Genomic DNA, 15,231 nt, shown 5'->3' with positions numbered 1-15,231 from the left:
GATGAATAATGGATGAATATGAAATGTTTTGTGTAAGGGACCAATGAAATTAGAGTTTAAAAACATGAGGGACCAATGATGTAATTTTGAAATTGTGGTGACCTATAAGTTATCTATTATGACAAATAATAAGAGAAAAAAAACGGTGAAGCTTTCCTATCATCATTAGCCGCTGTAGCCGCTGTAGGTGACAAGATGTTGACCGAGGGCGGCGTATTTGATTCCGAGGTGTTTTACCATTTCCATCTCAGATCTAAACTTGGGTTCGAATTTTACTTTGGATTTTAGGGCTTTGCGATGAAGAAGAAAGGTGTTTGAAGGTGTCTGAACCATCAATCGTCGTGCTTGATGATCGTAATCGATGGTGAAGATGATCAGAGCTACAGTCGTGGCCATTTTTGATACAAAGAATAACCCAACACAAATAATATGAAAAAAAAACGGTGAAGCTTTCCTGTCATCATTAGCCGCTGTAGCCGCTGTAGGTGACAAGATGTTGACCGAGGGCGGCGTATTTGATTCCGAGGTGTTTTACCATTTCCATCTCAGATCTAAACTTGGGTTCGATTTTTACTTTGGATTTTAGGGCTTTGCGATGAAGATGAAAGGTGTTTGAAGGTGTCTGAACCATCAATCGTCGTGCTTGATGATCGTAATCGATGGTGAAGATGATCAGAGCTACAGTCGCGGCCATTTTTGATACAAAGAGGATACCATCGCAAGCCCAACACAAATAATAAGAAAAAAAACGGTGAAGCTTTCCTGTCATCATTAGCCGCTGTAGCCGCTGTAGGTGACAAGATGTTGACCGAGGGTGGCGTATTTGATTCCGAGGTGTTTTACCATTTCCATCTCAGATCTAAACTTGGGTTCGATTTTTACTTTGAATTTTAGGGCTTTGCGATGAAGATGAAAGGTGTTTGAAGGTGTCTGAACCATCAATCGTCGTGCTTGATGATCGTAATCGATGGTGAAGATGATCAGAGCTACAGTCGCGGCCATTTTTGATACAAAGAGGATACCATCGCAAGCCCTCCATTGGAGTTACTTGATCTATGAGTTGAAGAAATTTGTAAGTGTATAAAAATGTTGAATTTGTGTAATTATTATCATCTTTTGGACATGAACTTACTGTATGAATGCACTGGGTTTGAACTCTCTGTTTTCAGATTTATGTAAGTTTATATTTTCTTTTTCAGATTAACAAAATTGATATCATTTTGGTTTTTAAGTGAAAGAGGGAATTTTTTATGAAAGTGATGATGACCATGGTGAGACTGGATGTTGAAGGTGAGGTGTTGGATGTTGAAGGCGAGGCTGGATGTTGAAATCGGTTGTTCACATCTGTAAATGGATGATGAATAATGGATGAATATGAAATGTTTTGTGTAAGGGACCATTGAAATTAGAGTTTAAAAACATGAGGGACCAATGATGTAATTTTGAAATTGTGGTGACTTATAAGTTATCTGTTATGACAGGTTAAATGCATACAATAGGAGAAATTTAAAAGTTGAATGCTTACAATAGGAGATCTAAAAATTGAATGCATACCATAAGAATTTAATAAAAGTTGAATGTATTTTCATATATTTTTCCCAAAACAAAACTAAATAAATCAAGAAAAAAACATGACTTTCATAATTCTAGAGACAGCGAAACAACCAATTTTTTTATAAGTCTAGAATAATTAGTCAATAATTCTACACAACCAAAAGTACAATCAGACTTTTCATTTTTCAAGCATCCATAAGGGGAAAAAAATTCTTAAATTCAGATACCAAAAAAAAAAAAAAAAAAAAAAATATGAGGGAGATCATAAGTATACACATAGGGCAAGCTGGAATTCAAGTTGGTAACTCTTGTTGGGAACTCTATTGCCTTGAGCATGGAATCCAGCCTGATGGCATGATGCCTAGGTAATTTTATTTATTTAATTTTTAATTTTTTAGCAACTTTATATACTGTTTAAGATAACCCCTTTTGTCTTTATGATTAAATTTTTTTATCTTTTTGATGATTCTTGTAATATATGTTTACTATTACTATTGGGGTTTATGATTCCCATATATCAGAATGGTGGTTGTTGTTTGATAATGATGATATCTTAGTCTTGTTTCATTTTATAAGCAACTGCAAACTTTGCTGCTTTCACCCCTTTTATATGTATGATTATAATTATAATTATAATTATAATCTTTTCGATGATTCATGAAATATAAGTTACTATTAAGGTTTGATAGTTCCATATCTGGATAATTGTTATTGATTTTTTTTTTTTTTTTTTTTGTCTTAATAATGTAGTATATAATTGTAAGTATATTCTGACTTTATTTACTGTTTTAAGTTCCGGAAAAAGTAGCCTACTTGAGAAAGAAGGGGCGGGCACTCTTGTCTTTCAACCCCACTATACTATTCATAGTTGTGGGGCAGTGTGTACTTACAGCTTCTATGATAAGCAAGTGAATGGGGCCGTTCCGTTCGCCACGCACCGGCTCCATTCACTTGCTTATCGTAGAAGCTGTAAGTCCACAGTGCCCCAAGATGGGGAGTGATATGTACACAACCTACTTTTGTTATGTACACAACCATCATGCTTTACGGTGTTGTACAGTACAATACTGTAAAGCATGATGGTTGTGTATATAACAAAAATAGGTTGTGTACATATAACAAATGTCATTTTAGCTAAAAAGATTTAATCTTTATGTAGTGACACAACAGTTGGTGTAGCACACGATGCATTCAACACGTTCTTTAGCGAGACGAGTGCTGGAAAACACGTCCCGAGAGCAATATTTGTTGATCTCGAACCAACCGTTATTGATGAAGTTAGAACCGGGACGTATCGCCAGCTGTTCCATCCCGAGCAGCTTATTTCAGGAAAGGAAGATGCTGCTAATAACTTTGCTAGAGGTCATTATACAGGTACTTACAAGATTCAACACTTAAAAAAAAAATGATATTAAGATAAACAAGTTTTTTTTTTTTTTTTTTTGGTTAAGTGTTTATGAATGTGTCAAATTGTACCCAAAATTGTATTGTTTGACTTGCAGTTGGTAAGGATATCGTTGACCTTTGTCTTGATCGAGTACGTAAGTTAGCAGATAACTGTACCGGCTTGCAAGGTTTTTTAGTGTTCAACGCTGTTGGTGGAGGTACGGGATCTGGTTTGGGATCGTTGTTGTTGGAACGCTTATCTGTTGACTACGGAAAAAAGTCAAAGCTCGGTTTTACCATCTACCCTTCTCCGCAGGTGATTATTCTGCAAACTGTTGATGTCCGTTTTGATAGTAAATTTCGCATTTTATGGTAACTTCAAACAATATACGGATATACAAACACCATCTTCTACCCCCATTTTTAGTGCAATAGAACTCAAATCTCAAATGGGCGCGCTAAAATAAAAACTTGGTCGAACCCGCTATCTTTCTTGGCCAAATTGACCCATATCGTGATCAAGGTTGCTACTCGGGGAGTACTCGGAAAAATTAATCGGGGATTATTCACATTGGACTATACACAATTACATAGTAATAAGTTTTAACATATACCTGTAAGGCTGTAAATATAGAAAAAAACCACAAACATAAACATATACTTGAACATAATTATCTATAAACATAACATAATCGTTCATATGTTCAAAAACATTAAAATTCTCGTTTAAATTCATATTAAAATGTTGACCAAATTTGACTTTGACCTACTTTGACCTACTTTGACCAACAAATCCGATTTGGACCAGGCATTAACCGACGTTGACCGATTAATTACACGGAATTTGGAAAATCAAATCAAAATATTCTTAAAAAAGGAATAATCGGGAGTAATCGGGCTTTTTTACAATAGTAATCGTGATTACACCGTATGCTAACCTATTTATTGATTTGTAGGTGTCAACTGCAGTCGTTGAACCTTACAACAGCGTTCTCTCTACACACGCTCTTCTAGAACATACAGATGTTGCAGTCCTATTAGACAACGAAGCTATTTACGACATCTGCAGGAGATCGTTAGACATCGAAAGACCAACATATACCAACTTAAACAGACTAATATCTCAAATCGTATCATCATTGACAACTTCTCTACGGTTTGATGGAGCGATTAATGTCGATATAACCGAGTTCCAGACTAACCTCGTGCCATACCCTCGTATTCATTTCATGCTTTCTTCATATGCCCCTGTTATTTCAGCTGAAAAGGCGTACCACGAGCAGCTATCGGTACCTGAAATCACGAATGCAGTGTTCGAGCCTGCAAATATGATGGCTAAATGTGACCCGAGACATGGTAAGTACATGGCGTGTTGTTTGATGTATCGGGGTGATGTTGTACCTAAAGATGTTAATGCGGCTGTCGCGACGATTAAGACCAAGAGGACTGTTCAGTTTGTTGACTGGTAAGAAATTAACAAATAATTAGTTACTTCTTGATTTTCAATTACTCGATTTATAGTTTTGAAACTTTATAAATTAGTGTTTGGTTTGAAATTGGGAATAGGCTTCAAAAGTGAAAGGAAAATGGGTTTTCATACCCACCTTACACGGGTTTGATTCCTATTTTTGAATACTAAACCAGTTAAGCAAACATTTTTTATGGAAATGAAACCCATTCCCTCACTCCCATAAACTAAACACACCCAAAATGACCCAAAGCGTTTAATTTTATCTTCCAACCAAATGCCATCAAAAGTTCCCTTTTTTGGATATGTCAAAAGTCAACATCTTTTGCAAAGAAATAGTCTGGCATTTTGCACACAGTCAATTTATAACGAAAAAGTCAAGTTTGCAACAAAAAAGTCAACTTTTATCTATTTATTTTTTTGTGTGTGCCAAAAATGGCAAATTCAGAAAAAAGAGCAACATTGTATATGATCAAACTCAATTTCTAAGGATTCCACAACATATCACATTTTACAAAAAATGGTTTAAATACAGCAAAAACTGGTAAATAAGTAAGTCTTGTGAAGTTGGTTGTTTTTTTAGATACCTCTTTAAATGTTTAATTAAATAAATTGAATGAATTCTGAAAAAACGGTAATCGGATAACTGAATTGAGATTCTAAATTTGAACAGGTGCCCAACTGGTTTCAAGTGTGGTATAAATTATCAGCCACCAACAGTTGTACCAGGTGGCGATCTAGCTAAGGTGCAACGAGCCGTGTGCATGATCAGCAATAATACAGCAGTTGCAGAAGTCTTTTCGCGTATTGATCACAAGTTTGACCTAATGTATGCCAAAAGGGCGTTTGTTCATTGGTACGTCGGTGAAGGTATGGAAGAAGGTGAGTTTTCAGAAGCTCGTGAAGATCTTGCGGCTCTCGAGAAAGATTATGAAGAAGTTGGTGCAGAAGGTGGTGACGATGAAGGTGACGGTGACGAAGATGAGTGCTAACTGTGAAGAAACTTTATTTTGTGGATTTATGGCTTGAAGATTGAAGTGCATACATTATTGTCTAATCATCTTTTTGTTGTTAAACTTTGTTGCGTGTAGTGTGTGTTGTTGTGACACGAAATATGTTTGAAACATTTGACGGGTTCTAAAACTTTCGCGTATATAATGTCATGTTGATTGATGATATGGAGATCATAAAGTGCAAGAAATGCAACACATCATGTTTTATATGTACATGGTTTCCTCTAGAAAAGGTGTATATAGGCAAGGCCGCAAATACTCAAAATGAGTGTTTTCTATCGAACCTACTGAATAGGTTGGAACCGTGCCCACATTTGAAAAGAGCTTCCACATAGCGCACACCGACATCCGAAGAAACATGTACCATACGTGAAGGAGCTTGTTGGTTGTACATGGTTTCTTAAGATGGTTGCAAATTGCATTTTCACTTTATTTTTTTTTGCAGAAAAACAAACTGTGTTAAGAAACAAGACACCTTTCGTCAAACGATGTTTGATGAAAGAAACCCGCATACAAATAAAACGGAATAACCCGGACAACAACAACAAGGCCATAACCTAACAAACTAACGAAACAAACAAAGAGAACAAGCTCAACAAAAGCACCTAGCTAAACAGACCTCTTAAACCAACCGCACAGAAAACAAAACCACTAAACTAAGTACCCGAAGGATTGACCTCTCTAAACAAGTTACTCGTACTCTTATTTCTCAATGCCGATTTTTTGCTTGAAAATCGGCTTGAAAAACGGACTTTAGAAAACCGCACGACTTTACCAGTGCGATTGGACAACCAAATATCCATATTCATATGAATTCTAGCAACCACATAAGTTTTAAAATGTCATATATATACAACTTACAGAATTAAAAAAAAAAAAAAATGTCATATACGTACAATTACAGTAACTGGAACTTTGATAAACACAATGTTTAAACATCTTGTTTAAGATTCAAAAACATCAAAAGAGAAACATAAACACCCATAAATTATCTTCTGCAGAATGTAATTTACAACGATCAAAAGTTCATTTGTCATATCCTAGACCAAATTCTAACAAGGGGGAGTGATCATATTCATTAGCATTCCATGTATAAAATAGATTAACTTTAATCAATATTTATTATTATTATTATTATTATGGTATTTAACCCCCTTAAACACATTCTCAACATTGATTATTACCCCTGCATTGCACACACCAATCTACAATACCTCAAGTCTCCAATTTCACAAGTTATTTACAACGATTAATGTCCTACGAAAGTAGTTTGACCTGCAACAATACAAGCAATCATACGATGAGAAAAAGTTAACCAAACAGCGTTAAACGCGAACATGGTGCCAAGATGGTATTTTTCATTAACGACAAGTAGGGTCTAATTGGTAACGATTTAGGGGGCGTATGTATGTGTTGTATGAAAGTAATTATAAGATTACGACACCATGGGATGAAAAATTAATGAATAGAACTTATTCACCCAAACATTAAACTAACTATTGCAACTCCAAGTACAAATCATCAGACAGTCAAATTTTTATGCAAATGTAAACACAAGATAATCAAATCAAAATTTAGAACTAAATCAAGAATAATACCATTTGATTGTTCTATGATTCACTGCCGAAATCTTCATAACCTAAGTTTTCTGGTATGTCAACCCTCTTATTATCACCTGAAATACAATATGTATGTTAACAACCGTCTTTCGAATAAAAAAGAAAAATTGGTAACCGTAAAAGATCGTACCTTGATGATCTACCGTACTACTATGAGAATCCAAGAAATTGTCTCGATCTGACGACAAAAACGCAGACCTAGAAAAGCTGTCTAGCATGTCTGAAAAATAATACCAACATTAATCGAAAATATATCAAGACTATATGCTAAAGCTGGACAGTATTTGTCCATTTTAGTACACGTTGAATCGGGCTGGGTTGATCCACACACCGTTTTTGGTCCACTTTTTAAAAAATGTGAACGCTTTATGTGTTAATTATGATTGAAATAGTAGTCGAAATCTTTGGAAAACAACAAAGTAAGTGTGCGTTTGGTTACAAAGAAATTCTTTAAGTGATTTTTATTTTTTTTTTGGAAAAAATCGTACTCTTGTTTTTCAAGAATAATTTTTGGGTAACAAAACTCACTTTTATGCAACTAAATGCATTGAGAAACTTAAGGCCATTTACCTCTCTGACCCTTTTTCCTTGTATCTAACTTTCATAATTGACCAATTCAAAATAAAACACAACCCAATCATCCCATTAATATGTGACGGGTCAATATTGCCACCTCAAGCTATACGTAGAAACAGTGATATACACAAATCCGTACCAGAACTATTAGTGAAGTCAGCAGTCGACTCTGATAGACCAAAGTTTTGAGACATGGGACCCAACAAACCAAACAAAGAACTGTCATTGAGTAGTGTTCCGTTCAACTGGTTCGGGTCAGACTCTAAGCAACTAAAAGACGAAACCGATGCATCTCCGATTGTAGGCCTCGTATCCAGAACATTACCATCAGGCCCGTAAATGAAGCTTGAATTATTATTAATATAATTGGATTCGGTTTTCACTGAAACACCATTTGTAATTCCAACGTTTGAGTTGTGAGTCGCTAACATATTGGGTGTCGGAAGTCCGCAATTGTTAAATCCTCTTGAGAAATTGGTCACGTTTTCGGTCTTCGGTGCTATACCGGTATTTTCGGCCGTATAGTTTTGGTGCACTTGGAAAAAGCAAAACCAATAATAAGAACTAATAAGCAATTTGACCAAAAACGATAATCTAAACAGATTCTTGGCAAAAGAAACCGATAGTGAGAATTTGGTTAAAAGCATTAGGGGTTGAATGAGGGGTATAATGGTAATAAAAAGTTTCCCCCCCAAAAAAAAAGTATTGTTGCAATCACTAATAAACTGATTATATAGGACATATTTTTTTTATTTTTTTTTTTTATTATTTTTTTTTTTTTAAAGGCAAGTCCACCCTACTTAACCACCTTCGCGACGCACATGCGTTTTCGAGAGGAAACCAGAATCGCATTGCAGGAACCCAATCCTTAAACCATCCCGAGAGGCAGGTGGATCAGGTTTGAATCCTGAATGGATCCGGGAGAAAAACCCCCTAGGGTAAATCTGGAATCGGGAGCTCCATATTCCAGGCAGATTGATTAATAGGATGGCCAGAGCTAGGCTCAAACCCATGACACCTAAACCCAAGCCCCACACAAAAGGTTGGGGATACCACTGAGGCAAGCCTGCAATGGTTATATAAGACATGTTACACCATAATGTATTTAACACTACCATTTTTGCTATTGTATGTAGGTTTTAAACTAAAAGAGTTTCTATTGTATGTACGAAACTCCCAAAATTTGCTATTGGATGTCCCTTGTTACCGTTGAATCAACTAACGGCGTTTTTTAATAATGTGGCAGCAAAATATGATGTCACATCAGAATAACAGGTGCCATGTCAGCAATATATCATGTCACATCATAGTAAATAATTGGGAAGTTAGGTAAGGACTTGTTTTACGTTTGATAAAGCAAGATACGCTAAGATATTATATGCCCAATTATTTAAACCCCTAATCAGTGTCAGTGTACCCCAAACGTTATAAACTGATTATCTGCAACATGAAAATGCAATACTTAGATAATCACTAGTGAATTATGCAAAGCAGTGTTCCAGAACTTGGAATTACTCTGCGAGTACTTGGCTTTTGCAACTCGGGTATCAAACTTGGTATCAAACTTGGTCAAAACTCGTTCAAACTGGACCAAAACTCAGAATTACTCGGAAAATCGGTCAAAATTAGATCAAAACTCAGCAAAAACTCGGAAAATCAGTCAAAACTTGGTCAAAATCAGTCAAAGTCAAACTTGGTCAACATCCAAGTACTTCCTAAGTTACCGAGTACTCCCTAAAAGTCCCGACCGAGTACTCCCCCACGAGTAGCAATTTTTGCAACCTTGATGAAAAGCAATGGCAAACACCTCGGATTGAACTAAATCTGTTGATACATAGATACTAAAGGGATCTCATAGTCGATAAAGATCGTATTTGATTCAAACACTTTTCATAATTAGTCATCTTAAGTAAAAGTCTAACATTATATAAGCTTACTTGGTGGCATATGGGATCCGTTAGACTTAGGTTGGAAATTAACGCCTGTTGGACCTAATTGATGCATCAATGCAGCCTGCCTATCAAGCAGCTTATTAAATTCCATGATTTGATCTTTCACCATCAACCTCAAATGATATCCCCTAAAAAATTCTTGATTCTGTTCTTCAAGTTTCTGCCAAACTTATTAAAAAAAAAAGACATTGTTGAAGCGACACAAAATATAGAATTCGTATACAAATTATCAAACAAAAAGGTTGTAAATTACATACCAAGCTCTGTAATACTAGGCTCAATTTTTTCTTGCTGATAGAGAATCTCGATAACTTGCTTACGAGTCATATAATACGGTAGACATTGTTCTATCAGATTCTGAATCTGAAGCCCATAGATCATAATCAAGGTTTAGACCATCATAAACATGATTAAAATTAAAATTAAAATTTACTAGTTGTTAGAAAACCATACCATTTGTATATCGCTAGGCGATACGTTTCTGCCTTCCCCACCCGACATTTTCTCAACACTCCAAAAATACTTCTACAGAAATCTACATCACATGTTAAAGATTAAAAAAAAGATTAAATTCGTAAATCGTTTAATGAATATCACAACAAAAAAATGTGATTGACCACAACACAGCACAATTATTTAGTAGCCTCCTATATCTCCATTACAGTTTTAACCTAATACTCTTTAATTTTTCAGTTTTACAAACAAAATCAACAAGCTTTCAACTAGTCAATCAATATTTGAAGTCAAAATTGATATTAAAAAGTGGACCTTTTCTTGATTGTAAACAATTAACATGATTAGTTGGTTCTATTTACTGTACATATAAGAGAACACAAATTAAAGCATGTAATTATGTGGGGTGAGGGATAAATTGCATAAATCTACTACATATAGATGATCCTAGTCTAATAGTACATCAATAAATTCAAATTAGTTCAGTAACCTAAAAGCACAAGAATTTATTAAATTAAACTAAAGATTATACAAAAGTAAATATACAAGAACAAGCAACGAACTGAATGATCAAAAAACATGGCCCCTAAGTTATATACTCCGTATTATTTTTATTTCAATTTTTAAACATAAATTAAAATTTAAAATTTTTAATGAAAACATGAACAAGATACCAAAACCCTAAAAATATATACAAAAATCACAATAAGATCAAAAGGGTAACAGAAATTAAAAACCTTTACGGAAACAATATGCAAAGTATTGATCTTTGATAAGGTGAATTGAACAAGTGTGCGTATGTGAATATATGATGTATGTATGTATGTATGTATGTATACATCACAAGGAATCAGGAACTTGAATCCATAGATAAGAGGGGATTATATTAATATAAAAATAAAAATAAAAATGAAACAAAGAATGAGATTTTACCCGAAGAAGATGGAGATGGATAATGGTAAAGTTTTTCAAAGAAGAATATTTTATTATTATTGATTATTAATTATTAATTATTAATTATTCATTATAATTAATTATTAATTTTTTTTAATAATAATTTGACATGCGGTACATCACATGTGATTATAATAATTTATATTAATTTATTAATATAAATTAAGTTATCATCATAATTATTTAGCAGATAATTAAGATAATTTTATTTTCAATTTTTTTTTCAATCATATGTGATTGAATTTGACATGCGGTACATCACATGTGATTCTGCATGTTAATCACATGTGATTGTAAAACTAAATCACATGTGATTCTGCATATAATGTAAAAACGAATAAAAAAAATTTGAAAAAAAAAATTTTGAATTTTTTTTCAATCACATGTGATTGTCGCGCCATTGTTCCACTCTGATTGGTCCCTTAAATTTCAAGGAAATTGTTGGATTCACACACACACACATATATATATATATATATATATATATATATATATATATATATATATATATATATATATATATATATATATATATATATATATATATATATATATATATATATATATATATATATATATATATGGGCAGGATCAATGGGGAAGTAACCAATCGGAGAAAAGCGGGGGGAAGCAAAAAAAAAATCGTTTTTTTTGAATTTTTTTCCGACATCAAGATCACACGAAAATATGAACATTTAGAAAAGACACTTCGTAATGAATGTTATTATTTAGGCGGAAAAATGATCGACAAAAATAACATTCAAGATAATATTGTTCGTGAAGAATGTGAACGTTTTTTTTTTCATGTTTTTTGAAGTAAAATTTAGCCCGATTTAGAGTTTAGGGTTTAGGGTTTGGTGTTTTGGGTTTATTCCATAAACCCAAAACACCAAACTCTAAACCCTAAACCCTAAACCCTAAACTCTAAACCGTTCGTGTTAAAAACTCAATCTAAATCCTAAATCTAAACTCTAAATCTAAACCCTAAACCTTAAATTTCTAAACCCTAATATCTAAACTCTATAAACCCTAATATCTAAACCCTAATATCTAAACCCTAATAGCTAAAACCTCAACATACGCTCGAAAAACTCGATAATTATTATATATTACTTCTTCGAGCGTTTTTCCGCCAAAATAAAAACATTTATCACAAAGTGTCTTTATTAAATGTTCATATTTTCATCTCATCTATAATGTTTGTGAACAAAGTTTTTTCAAAAAAGGAGAAAAAAAAGTTTTTGCTTCCCCCCGCTTCCCCCCGCTTGGTTACTTCACTCTTGATCCTACCATATATATATATATATATATATATATATATATATATATATATATATATATATATATATATATATATATATATATATATATATATATATATATATATATGGGCATGATCAATGGGGAAGTAACCAATCGGGGGGAAGCGGGGGAAACAAAATTTTTTTTTTTTTTCGTTTTTTTTTTAATTTTTTTTTCCGGCATCAAGATCACACAAAAATATGAACATTTAGAAGAGACACTTCGTGATGAATGTTATTATTTAGGCGGGAAAACGATCGACAAAAATAACATTCAAAATAATATTGTTCGTGAAGAATGTGAACGTTTTTTTTCATGTTTTGTGAAGTAAAATTTAGCCCGATTTAGAGTTTAGGGTTTAGGGTTTAGGGTTTATTCTATAAACCCAAAACACCAAACCTTAAACCCTAAACCCTAAACTCTAAACCGTTCGTGTTAAAAACTCAATCTAAATCCTAAATCTAAACCCTAAACCCTAAATTTCTAAACCCTAATATCTAAACCCTATAAACCCTAATATCTAAACCCTAATATCTAAACCCCAATAGCTTAAATCTCAAAATACGCTCGAAAAATACGATAATTGTTATATATTACTTCTTCGAGCGTTTTCCCGCCAAAATAAAAACATTTATCACAAAGTGTCTCTACTAAATGTTCATATTTTCATCTCATCTATAATGTTCGTGGACAAAGTTTTTTCAAAAAACGAAAAAAAAAAAAGTTTTTGCTTCCCCCCGCTTCCCCCCGAATGGTTACTTCGCTCTTGATCCTACCAATATATATATATATATATATATATATATATATATATATATATATATATATATATATATATATATATATATATATATTGGGTGGTGATATTTTTACTCATGATTTTGATATATCAAATTATTAAAGTCTAAACCTTTAAGTGATGTGTTACACAAATTCTATGTTAAAATTTATGTAAGGGTATTTCTGAAAGATATTGTTAAATTAAAATGGATATATCAAATTTACACTTGGATAGATTACCTCCTATTAAGATTAGTATGATTAGTATTCACTTTATTTATCAATACAAAAACAAATGTTGGTTATGTTTTATGTTTAAACTTTAAATTTATTTATTTAGTATGTTGTATAATATTTGATAAAAGTTATATCATTGAAACACTTTTAATCATAATCGATTCGTATAAAATTTTTCAAATATATATATAGAGTAAATATAAATATTTAAAGTTGAAGTTGAGAAAATAAATTAAAAATTAAATGACAATTATTTTGAGACGAAAAATTATTCTAAAAGTATTGATCTTGAACATGTTCATAAATAATTGAAATCATAATAATCATTTATAAAATATATATATATATATATATATATATATATATATATATATATATATATATATATATATATATATATATATATATATATGGGCAGGATCAATGGGGAACAAGGTTGCAGAAATCGGTTCTCGGGGAGTTCTCGGCAGGGTCTCCAAAACTAGAACTCGGGGAGTTATCGGCGGTTGACTTTCGTTGACTTTTGAGATTTTATCGAGTTTTTCCCGAGATTTGACCGATTTTACCGAGATTTGACCGATTTTTTTGAGATTTGACCGATTTTTCCGAGAATTGACCGATTTTTTGAAGATTTGACCGATTTTTTGACCGATTTCAAAACGAGTTCTCGCCAGGAATGAAATTCCGAGTTCTCACCGAGTTCTCCCGATTTTTGCAACCATGATGGGGAAGTAACCAATCGGGGGGAAGCAAAAAAAAAAATTCGTTTTTTTTGGAATTTTTTTCCGGCATCAAGATCACACGAAAATATGAACATTTAGAAGAGACACTTCGTGATGAATGTTATTATTTAGGCGGAAAAACGATCGATAAAAATAACATTCAAGATAATATTGTTCTTGAAAAATATGAACGTTTTTTTTTCTTCATGTTTTGTGAAGTAAAATTTAGCCCGATTTAGAGTTTAGGGTTTAGGGTTTATTCCATAAACCCAAAACACCAAACCCTAAACCCTAAACTCTAAACCGTTCGTGTTAAAAACTCAATCTAAATCCTAAATCTAAACCTTAAACTCTAAATTTCTAAACTATAATATCTAAACCCAATAAACCCTAATATCTAAACCTCAATAGCTAAAACCTCAATATACGCTCGAAAAACATGATAATTGATATATATTACTTCTTCGAGCGTTTTCCCGTCAAAATAAAAACATTTATCACAAAGTGTCTCTACTAAATGTTCATATTTTCATCTCATCTATAATGTTCGTGAACAAAATTTTTTCAAAAAATGAAAAAAAAAAAGTTTTGCTTCCCCCCGCTTCCCCCCGATTGGTTACTTCCCTCTTGATCCTACCACTATATATATATATATATATATATATATATATATATATATATATATATATATATATATACACACACACACACATTTATGAGAACTAAGAAATTTTGTGGTATAAAAAGAAAAACATATTACATATTATCCATTAGTATTATTATTATCATCATTATTAATTATTAATATTAATTATTTATACAGTATTTTTATTTTTATGTTTATATTAAATTAATAATAATTAATAATTAATATTACTTAATTAATGGTTTATTGGTTTTATTTTTGTCAACTGTTTCTGATTACTCGTGTTTTTTGGACTATAAAAATTATAGGAGTTGAACAATGCGATCTATATTATATTATATGGTAGATTTCACTTTTTTTCTTTTTCTATATTTATTTTTTGGTAAAATACAGGAACGATTTACGATCCTCATAGTTCTTTCTCAAGATCATTCTCAACTTTTGATAATAGTAGTATAGTTTATGTGATTGTCAATTTTTCCAAAGTTGTTTCGCCATATAACTTCTATAATGCCAATTTCATTTTCATAATTTTTAATTATTTTTCATATTAATTATTTGTTCTTTTT

At 32.4% G+C, this 15,231-nt stretch overlaps 2 protein-coding genes across 4 annotated transcripts; one reads left to right on the top strand and one right to left on the bottom strand.

Annotated features, from left to right (window-relative positions):
• Positions 1–1,787: 1,787 nt before the first annotated feature.
• LOC139868150 (tubulin alpha-5 chain) lies at positions 1,788–5,628 on the top strand. 2 transcript variants are annotated; one of them, XM_071856490.1, is made up of 6 exons: positions 1,788–1,919; positions 2,714–2,928; positions 3,057–3,256; positions 3,897–4,405; positions 5,082–5,202; positions 5,288–5,628. In XM_071856490.1, the coding sequence occupies exons 1-6, from the start codon at positions 1,807–1,809 to the stop codon at positions 5,435–5,437; spliced, it is 1,308 nt and encodes a 435-aa protein (XP_071712591.1). In that variant the 5' UTR covers positions 1,788–1,806; the 3' UTR covers positions 5,438–5,628. The 2 variants fall into 2 exon arrangements, with proteins under 2 accessions (XP_071712591.1, XP_071712585.1); XM_071856484.1 differs by having other exon boundaries at positions 5,082–5,628.
• A 691-nt stretch (positions 5,629–6,319) lies between these two features.
• On the bottom strand, positions 6,320–10,973 carry LOC139868142 (uncharacterized). Of its 2 annotated transcripts, none has more exons than XM_071856480.1 (8): positions 10,955–10,973; positions 10,022–10,103; positions 9,826–9,931; positions 9,554–9,736; positions 7,756–8,151; positions 7,171–7,260; positions 7,020–7,096; positions 6,320–6,696 (listed from the first exon to the last, which is right to left on the bottom strand). In XM_071856480.1, the coding sequence occupies exons 2-7, from the start codon at positions 10,067–10,069 to the stop codon at positions 7,032–7,034; spliced, it is 888 nt and encodes a 295-aa protein (XP_071712581.1). In that variant the 5' UTR covers positions 10,070–10,103; positions 10,955–10,973; the 3' UTR covers positions 6,320–6,696; positions 7,020–7,031. The 2 variants fall into 2 exon arrangements, with proteins under 2 accessions (XP_071712581.1, XP_071712576.1); XM_071856475.1 differs by lacking the exon at positions 10,955–10,973 and adding an exon at positions 10,759–10,903.
• Positions 10,974–15,231: the final 4,258 nt, after the last annotated feature.

This window comes from Rutidosis leptorrhynchoides, chromosome 1, assembly GCF_046630445.1.
Source record: "Rutidosis leptorrhynchoides isolate AG116_Rl617_1_P2 chromosome 1, CSIRO_AGI_Rlap_v1, whole genome shotgun sequence".
Lineage (NCBI taxonomy): Eukaryota > Viridiplantae > Streptophyta > Magnoliopsida > Asterales > Asteraceae > Rutidosis > Rutidosis leptorrhynchoides.
Note: the sequence above shows the minus strand (reverse complement) of the source record. Positions and strands in the feature narration are given on the sequence as shown.

Coding starts and splice junctions, on each gene's coding strand:
- LOC139868142 (XM_071856480.1), bottom strand. CDS start 10,069: ATGTCGGGTGGGGAAGGCAGAAACGTATCGCCTAGCGATATACAAATG. Junction 9,932..10,021: donor CGCCTAGCGATATACAAATG/GTATGGTTTTCT, acceptor TATGGGCTTCAG/ATTCAGAATCTGATAGAACA. Junction 7,097..7,170: donor TAGTACGGTAGATCATCAAG/GTACGATCTTTT, acceptor ATTGTATTTCAG/GTGATAATAAGAGGGTTGAC.
- LOC139868150 (XM_071856484.1), top strand. CDS start 1,807: ATGAGGGAGATCATAAGTATACACATAGGGCAAGCTGGAATTCAAGTT. Junction 2,929..3,056: donor TGCTAGAGGTCATTATACAG/GTACTTACAAGA, acceptor TTTGACTTGCAG/TTGGTAAGGATATCGTTGAC. Junction 4,406..5,081: donor ACTGTTCAGTTTGTTGACTG/GTAAGAAATTAA, acceptor AAATTTGAACAG/GTGCCCAACTGGTTTCAAGT.